General features: G+C 35.2%; 1 protein-coding gene across 2 annotated transcripts; it reads right to left on the bottom strand.

Annotated features, from left to right (window-relative positions):
- Window positions 1–392: 392 nt before the first annotated feature.
- LOC112696211 (protein TIME FOR COFFEE) lies at window positions 393–5,824 on the bottom strand. Of its 2 annotated transcripts, none has more exons than XM_025748843.3 (11): window positions 5,244–5,824; window positions 4,831–5,160; window positions 4,618–4,733; window positions 4,333–4,519; window positions 3,972–4,224; window positions 3,810–3,870; window positions 3,479–3,716; window positions 3,299–3,365; window positions 3,104–3,173; window positions 2,637–3,023; window positions 393–2,518 (listed from the first exon to the last, which is right to left on the bottom strand). In XM_025748843.3, the coding sequence occupies exons 1-11, from the start codon at window positions 5,440–5,442 to the stop codon at window positions 764–766; spliced, it is 3,663 nt and encodes a 1,220-aa protein (XP_025604628.1). In that variant the 5' UTR covers window positions 5,443–5,824; the 3' UTR covers window positions 393–763. The 2 variants fall into 2 exon arrangements, with proteins under 2 accessions (XP_025604628.1, XP_025604627.1); XM_025748842.3 differs by having other exon boundaries at window positions 3,104–3,176; window positions 5,244–5,815.
- Between the last annotated feature and the right edge of the window lie 3,833 nt (window positions 5,825–9,657).

Here is a 9,657-nt window from a genome sequence, read left to right as displayed (position 1 = left end):
TCTACATAAAAAGGAAAAATCGTTTTATATTTTAACGAATATATTTAAGAATTTAATTTTGATACAATGTAAAACTATTTTACACACATGTATCCAATCACATAACACTACATTAGTAAAAATATATGTATTTATATTTGTGTATAAATATATGTATAATTTAATTTATTTTCAATAAATTTAATGTATACACAGCATGATGTTCACCCTTTTTAAACTTCGCAGTCCAATTGACTACTAAAATTAGCTATGTATTTATGTATAAATATATATGTAGTTTAATTTATTTTTAATGTATATTTATATTCTAATATATATTTTATATTAGAGACTAACTTTAGTAGCTAATTTTGGTATACATGTAACATAACTCGTTAAAAAGTGAACAGAAGTTGAATGAACGATAGATTTTTCAACTAAAATTGACAAGGGGAAAAAATTCTAATTACATTTCTTGCTATAGAATTAAAGTAAAAAGAGAGAGAGATATATATTATATATATCTACACACTACAATTGTTGCATATAATGTGTTGTTGTGTTACATAATTAGGGCTCATGGTGAACTTGCAAATAATAGCCTTATAGAAGGCAACAAGAATGAGTCCCTAATCCCCTACTTCCGATTTCAAAATTGTTAGGCCCAAATTGATTGTAACTTCCTTTGATTATCACAATTCACCACAAATATAAAGCAAGTGGTTCCACCTTTTCCAACATGAGATTCTTCCGATTTGTTGAAATAAAATAAGCCATGTGAATTCTAATACTTCAGCTCAGACAGGTGGCTGGGGAATGAACTTAATATTGATGGCACATTCCTCCCACAAACTGGGGAAGATTTCTGGCCGCTCCCGGCAGAGGAATTCTCAATTTGGTGCTTCTGTGAAGTGTTTATTGATAATGATGGAACAGGTTTGCTTCCTTGGGAATTTGTCTTCATGTTGCCACCACCATTAGGTGGAGTTCCTGCAACTATTGTATTTGTGCTAAAAGGCTGGGTGTTACTCAGAAGTTGTTGCCCTTGTTGGGGTGGCAGGGCTGGCATGTAATTTCCCACGAAAGATATTTGGCTGTGACCTTGTAAAACTCTTTCTTGCTCATAAGAAAAACCATTCAGTGATGGGGTAGCAGATGTTACAATAGATGTGTTCTTTGACTGAGAAGCTTGGTTAGATATTTTGCATTGATTAAGAGTTTGCGAGAAAACTGTGGGACTGTTCACATGTTTTGTAGCAATGGTAGAATTAGTTGATGATGCTTTATATTGAGTAGGCATGGCAGGTAGCTGCTGCAACATACCATGTTGCTGCTGGAGATGAAACAGCTGTAGTGGATGTTGAGAATTTGAAGCAATACTAGAAAGTGGCGAACTCGAGGTTGTTGAAGTCGAAGTCATGGAATGGCTGGGCCAATTTACATTCATAGGAGGTGACATAAAGTTGAGATTCTTTGATGAATTATCGAAAACAAGGGTCGTTGGCACATTGGTTGATGGCTTACCAGAAGTTGAGGCTTTCTTTTCATCATCTTGGTGGGATGACTTACCTCCATACTTCCCTTCAGTAACTGAATAAATGTTTTGCTGCATAGTGTGAGATGCACTTGCAGCTTGATATCCTTGCCATGATGCAATGTCAGGGAGGTTCTGAAATATCATTGGGTTCTGTGCCAGAGAAGAGAAGTTCAGATTTGAAGGAACACTAGAACCATTGAATGCTGCAAATGATAAGGCAAAAGGTTGAGCTGGCATTCGATCATCTCCACCTTTTGGAGCCTGTGGCAGTTGCTTCTTGTCACTGAAATTTCCACCGTTACCACCAACAATATTATCTGATGTCCCAGATGGCCTGAAAGAAAAGTTTACTGGCTGAACCGGAATGGTGAAGTTCTGCCCAAACACATTCTTTTGGGAGTAAGATGTTCCACCAATAAATGGACTGTTCTCTCCAGCCATCCCAATCTCATCATGCTTATGAGGATTAGATAGCAAAGCGTGCTGCTTTTGTAACAGCTGTAGTTGCATAGGTGTAGTGGTTAAAACACTATTATCATTGATTTGTGTCCCCTGTGATTGCTTATGAGAAGATGAACCATTTGAAGTGCTTGCATTGAGATAACTCGGTTGAATCAATGATTGGGAGTGAGGATGTTGAAGAGGATGGAACATCTGAGAAGTGTACAAAGGCCCATTCAGTATAGGTGTTGGTTGTGCAGGGCTTGCAACCTTGATGGCAGCAGATGCTCCAAGAGGAGTTGAGAAGGGGAATGGATACCCACTATTCGGAACTATTGTCATATAAGGAGTGTCATTGGCTGTCAAATTTGGGGAGCTAAAGCCCGTTGCAGCAGCAACTCCTGCCAATGTAGAGGAGGTACCAAGAACTCCCACGGGTGAACTATGGGATTTATTAGATAAGGCAGCACTGCTGGTGGAGTTGACTCCTGCGGCCTGAATAGCGGTGTTTGTCATTGATGCTTGATGCTGGCCAGTAGGAAATAGGAAAGCAGGACCATGCTACATCCAAAATCAAAGCACGTTAATTTCCAAAATGATATCAACCAAAGCAATCAATTAAATAGACAACATGACATCCTATTCTTGAACTTTACAAAAGAATAAGACAAGATCATACCACTAGATTACCAGTTGACCCTGCTTGTGAACCTTGCTGAAGCACAAGCTGCTTCATTTGTGTTGAATCTATTGAGTTGGCAAGAGCAGAATTTCTAACTGAAGCAAGACTATAATCGTTAGTAGCAGCGCATCCCTTCTCTTGTGCAACACTTTGGTTTAAACTTGCGTGTTTTTTAGACTTCTTCCCAACAAGCATACTCCCTGCAGAGCGCATACAATTGATATCACTGTGCTTTGTGTTGCACGGAGGAGGACCAGAGGCAACAGCTGATGGCAAAAGGGGGTTCATCTTTGTACGTTGTTGGTGGAAGAAGACATTGCGAGCAATGTAATGATGGGTTGCACATCTCTTTGCTCGAGGTTCAGAGAGAACAAAACTCATATGCTGCATGAATAAATCCATGAGAATAAGGAAAAGACTCAAACAGGTACAACAAGAACTGATTTAGCTCAAAATTATAGTACCTCTTGTGGGGCCATTGCGGAAACTGTGGTTTTTTCGGTCTTCACTACATTCTGCATGGGTGCCATGTATCTGCTGATCAACAGTTACTGATCTTAGAAAAGCCAACTCACAAAATTCACACCACCAATGACATAGTAAAATTAGATTGGCAGCAGAATGAAAGCAGAATCCAAGGGAATTAAAGGATGTAATACCTGACAGCCAGGAGATTGCCTGGCCCTTCTGATACCGCTATCGACAAAGACACAGAACTAGATTCACCTGAAGAAGGAAATAAGAAATATAAGAAACATTAATTCTGAACAAGTCATATGGTACTATATACAATAATAATAATAATAAATAAATAAATAAATAAATGTGCCAAGTTTTACCAGTTTTCTCCACTTTGAGGTTTGTGAATTTAATGGGTTGCTCCATATTTCTAACCTGCTCCTCGATATGTTTGCCTGGCTTCAAATCAAGCTTTAACTCATCCATCGCCACGTCTTTGTCTTCTTCCTTCATTTTCTCTTTCTTAGCGAGTCTTTCTGCATTATCTTTAAGCTTGACACTATCTTCACACATTAAAAAATTATCCCTTTCTGGGGATGTCATCATAGGAGGAGGAGCCTGTTCACAAAGCCACACTTCTTCTTTAATATACTTGACAGCAAAAACTAAAGGGGAAATGTATTTGCCATGCAAACAAAGAAGGGATCCTACCATAAGATCAATCTCAAACTTGTCCATTCGTTGGCCCTTGTCCTCGGGAATAGCAGGCACACTAGCAAATTCAACAACCAACCAAATGGGGTCACTAATTAGGAATCCCAAAGAAATCCAATATATATATATAGTTTTTTTTCCTTTTTTGTTAATGCTTACTCTCTAATGGAAGCAGAATCCTCATGTTTGTTAACATCCAATTTGGAAGGAGTTTCACTTATGAAGAACTCTGATCTTCCATCTGGTAAAATGTCACATCCAGCACCTGAATTCAAATCATTTTCCGATTTTACAGCCTCTGATGATCCAATTTCATGACCAGGACCATTGTCAGCATCATCAGAAGGCTTCTCCACTTTTACAAATTGGGTAGCTAGAGCCGAAGAACTGTGATCTTCCACTTTCTTGTTGTCTTATACAGAAAATGAAAAGGTAGAAAGAAAAATAAAAGGGTCAAAAATAAAATAATTATGATGAAAGAGAGAGAAACTCGAGGAGCCGATCCTATAATTAAACCCACCAGCATCATCAGAAGGAAGAGTCGATGGACTAGTACTCGATTCCAGCTTCTGCGAAGAAGAATAATGGCTGCTATTGGAGGTCTTCAAATCGAAGAGAAGCTCAGCTATTTCAATATCGATGTCTTCGTCAGTTGACGAACACAATTTCAACTCCTCCGAAAGCCGAGTCTTCGATCCTATCAATTTCTACAACAACAACAACACAAACCAGAAAACTCAGTCCCGGAAAAAAAATAAATAAGAGCGAGTTTTTCAAGAGCAAAGAAAGAACACAGAACAATTACCATCTTCTTCAGAGAAACAGTGGAAAAAGAAGGTGATGATGCCGCTACAGCACTCCGTGAACTCTGCTCCTCCGATGTTCCAAACGCCCGACTCGCATGCGTCCTTTTTGCACCAGCTGCACAAGCCCGCCAAAAAAATAAGAGAATGATAAAAACTAGAAAAAGCATTCAAAAAAGAGTGGACTCTGATTTTAGATGAAAGCGTGCTTTGACCTGAGCGAGCCTTGCGGGGAACCGTAACACCGATGATTTCGCGACTGATGGAGGGAGGACGAGGAGGAACAAGAGGCAGTGGGGTTGAGCTGAACGTCCGACGATGATTTGAATCCGGTGCAGAGGACGAGGCCGTATTTGAGGAAAGCTCCCGCGAAACACCGGCGTCAAAAACGTCACCGTCTTGGTGTTCATTGGTAACACTCTCAGCTTCTTCGTAAGAGCCTCTCCTTCTCTTGGACGGTTCCCTTTCCCGATCCCTTTCCCCCTTTCCCTTCAACCTCACCGTCTCCGTCTCCGTCTCCTGCACCAGCTGCACCTCTCCCTCCTCTATCACGTTAATCAGATTCAAAATTAATAAATACAAAAGACGCAGAGAAATGAACAAAGAGAAAATAGAAATAAGAACGTACGAGAAGAGCGACGGAAGGGAATAGTAGAGTGACGGCGTTTAGGGAAGGCATTAGCGGTGAAAGGTAGTGGTCTTTTAGAATCTCTAGTTTTGTTGTTGTCAATGTCCATGGTGATGAGATTGGGTCGTTGTCGTCCCTTGCTGTTGTTGTTGCTCTTGTTATTGTGTTGATGAAGATGAAGATGGTGGTGTTGTGTCATGTGATGTGATGTAAAGAAAGTGAAGCGAGAAATCAGTGGGTGTGGGTGCTGAGCGCAAAGGCTGATGCGGGAGAATTGGACGCGTCACTCACCGGAATCCCTGCACATGCGGCGGCGAAACTCTCGGAATCGTTGACGCCGAAAAGAGTGCTATGCGAAGTGTCCAACCTCAAATCAAATAAAAACATCCAAACACTCACTCTCTCTCTCTCTCTCCCCCTCCCTCTGTTTCAGCCTTTCTTTCCGCTTTCCGATCACTTTTTTCTCTCTTCTCATCTCCCTTGTCTTCTTCTCGAACCACAACTTCGCTTCCCTATCTTTTCTCCCTCTTTTTTTTATTCAAAATTATTTTTATAATTATTAAATAAAACTCATCTTTCCCTTTTGGTACTTAATTAAAAAGGAATAAATGTTTTGTCTTTCGCTTTCACACTCTATCCGAAGCTACTACTACTGTCCACACTGCGCGGTAGTAGTGCCCGGCTGAGATTTCGTAATAACGATGATCGAACAATAGACACCCTTGGATTAGTTTTGCATCGGACGGTTGATCAATTAAAGAGCCGAGTTGCTTGGCATGGCGCACACGTCCTCCGGCACCTGGCCATTTTTCTCCCTTGCTCCCACGCGTTACAGTGGCGCGTGCTTTTAGTACGGTGAAATGAAGGAGGAAGGAGATGAAAGTACAAGGCACGTGTCGATGGATTATTGGTTGGAAGGCGTAAAAGAAATATCTCGTGCAACTGCCACGGAAGATATTGAATAAAGTAGTACTAAGAAAAATGAATGGTTAAATAAAATAAAGATTATATATCTATTTTGGCCTTCAAAAAAATGTTAAACAAAATATTTTAGTCTCTAATTAAAATTAATTACTCGATTGGTTTTAACAATTAATTCTGTCAGTCATTAGGTTTTTAGTTCCGTCAACACTAACAGAAGATAAAATAGTCCCTGAAAACTCTAACATGAGACAATGACAACTCTAACGATGGATAAAATGATCCATCACCCATTTATTTGCACCTACCTTAACATGTCATGAATCACACACTTCCTAAATCTTTGTGACTAATATTCACCCACCAAAAACATCCACTTCCACGTTTTTTATAACATCACCTCCAATCCCGACAACGTCCACGACATCCTCAAGACCAAGTTTCACAACTATTTCAAGGACACACCTTTCTCCACTAGCCGGCAAGCAATATAGATTGTTGGACATTAAGACATCATGAGAAAATTCTTTTTCAACATCATATGCAAATTCTCATTTGAAATAGACACTGAGTGCTTCATTCCTTCTTTTTCGGAGTCTTAACAAAAACGACTTGCTGTCTGGATTCATGTGATCCATCGAAGACGACAACTAGTCAGGGACGGATTTATGTTGAAGGGAGTGGGGGCAAATGCCCCAAGTGGAATTTAAAAATTTGTTAATTAATACATAGTAAAAAAATTATTTGCCCCCATTATATAATCAAATTTGACCCCACTATAAGTGAATTTCACTCATTAACATCAATGATAAAAAAATAAATAACAATTCAAAATTCAAATGAATTTGTTACAATAACATTTAAAGAAAAAAAAGAGTAAAATAATTATAAATTTGTTATTTTATAATTGTGACTAATAAATAAATTTAAAATTTGAAAAATATGTTTGTATACTCAGTGAATAGTACTGTTATGCTGTGTATATATATTATATATATTTGATTATTTTTTAAAATATAGGTAACTACTAATTTGATATCTAAAAAATTTAGACGCAGACAAAATAATCGTTAAATAATTTGAAAATTGTGATAAAAATAACTAATAAATATTATATTTATTAAAAGTGACAAAAAAATCTTTTAATATTTAACAAATAATATATCATTTAATCTAAATATTTGATAGTCAATAGAATTCAGTCTAATATTTTATTATATTTGATTATAAATATATAAAATTATTCTGTTAAATTTATTTCAAATTAAATAAATTATCTTATTAAACTAATTTTAATATTAAATTAAAAATGACTAATAAAAATATTAATCTTATATTAATTATTAAATAAAAGTAGTTAAATAAATAAATAAATAATAATAAAGATAATAATAATAATAATAATAATAATAATAATAATAATAATAATAATATATAAGAAATCAAAATAATACTGTTTATTCATTAATATTTTTTTTAAGTTAACTTTAATTTTTTCTGGATAACATCAGTTGAAAAAAAATTTTAAATATGAATATTATAAAGAATCGATTTCGTAATCGTATGAGAGATAAATTTTTAAATGATTATTTAACGACATATATAAAAAGAATGACATTTGATTGTATTGACAATGAAAAAATTATTTAATCTTTTTAAAATATAAAACCTAAAAAAATGAAATTTTAAATTATATATTATTATTTTAGTTATTATTTTAATATTTTAATTTATTGATTAGATAATTTAAAGACTAATTATATTTTATAATAACAAAGTATAATTATAAAAATTATTATCATATTATATATATTTTGCCCCCACTCATAAAATTTTCTGGATCCGTCACTGCAACTAGTTGAGAGACATATGCATTAGTTTCCTGAGTATGAATTGGTTGAGAACAAGTTGAGGTTTTTTTTAGATAATCACATCTCCACTCAATTCCAACAAAGTGGGCGTAGTTCCAAAAAACAGTAACAAAAACAGAGCAATAACTACAAAGAAAACATAAAAATTAGCATAAAACAGCAAACAGGGAACAAAAGAATATAATGATTTTAACTCCTCCGAAGACACTTCAAGATGAACCCGATCAGTCATACAACATCAAATCATGATCATTCTCCTTCTAACTTTTACTTTGCGAAATTATTGGCCCTTTTCATAGATCAGTAAATCATACATCAAAGATCAACTTCATATGTCTTCTTATTCACCTTAGACTTGATATTTGCACTCATAAGTACATCAATTACTCATATATTGTCGATCTTGACACCATCGATTTGTGCATTCTACAACTTCCTCCTTTAACTTCTCTAATACCAATACTTCATTATTAAAGACAATGTTATTTCTACATCTCCATGTGCACCATATTACAGAAAAAAATAACACCATCCACACTTCATTCATATCTTTCCTTATCTTTCTATCCATTCACGCCTCAAAACATTCTTTGGTGGTTCTTGGCCGAACCCAAATCACACTCCAATCCACCAAGATTGATCCTCACAACTTTTATATACGATCACATGAAAAAAACAAGTAATGTACCGTCTTCAATCTATCTTTACATAAGACACAAAAAGATTCTGCTTTTGGTACAATCTTAAATTTACATAATATATCTCTAGTATTCAATCTTTCTAAAATTACAAACTACATCAGCAATTCAACCCATGGAAAGATGTTTTTCTTATGAACATTAAATTTATAGAGTGTGCATTGTGTAGTTTGAAGTTACAGTGTTAGATTGCTAGTGTTATGCGAGATATGATGAAAATTAAGAGAGAACAGTGTAATAGAGAAGATCAGTAACTATTTTGTTTTTCTGTTAGAATTGTCAGGGATTATTTTGTCTTTTGTATTAGAATTAATGGAATAAAGGACCTAAATGACAGATAGAGTTGATTGCTAGGGAATAATCGTATAATTAATTTTAATTGAGAATTAAAATGTCAAATTTAAAATTTTTTGAGAACTAAAATAGATATATATTCTAAAATAAAATAAAATAATTAATTACACAGTATTAAAGAAAAAAGAAAGAAAAGAAAAAGAAGAAGGATGGGATTCGTGATAGTAATAGACCATTGCTTCCCTCATGGGCCATTTGAGTAGCTCAAATCTATGTCAGGTCAATTTGAGAATGGTTTGCATGTGAGGACCCACAAATTGAAAACTCAAATGAAACAAGGTGGCACCGCCAACCAACTACCTCGTGTTTCCAAGCCAACTCACATTCATGTAACAACATCCCTTGTTCCTTTTGAAAAACCAACAAGAAAAGTCGAGTCAAAATAATCATCCTTAAAATAATATTGTATGTATGACCAAATATATATATATATATATATATATATATATATATATATATATATATATCGTATGAATAATAATGAAAAATAGTCAAAATGGTTCCATTAATTAAATTAGGTTTTCAAACTTTTTACCTAATTAAATTAGTTTTTAAAATTTTCTAATATTA

This window comes from Arachis hypogaea, chromosome 6 (genome assembly GCF_003086295.3).
Source record: "Arachis hypogaea cultivar Tifrunner chromosome 6, arahy.Tifrunner.gnm2.J5K5, whole genome shotgun sequence".
Classification (NCBI taxonomy): domain Eukaryota; kingdom Viridiplantae; phylum Streptophyta; class Magnoliopsida; order Fabales; family Fabaceae; genus Arachis; species Arachis hypogaea.
Note: the sequence above shows the minus strand (reverse complement) of the source record. Positions and strands in the feature narration are given on the sequence as shown.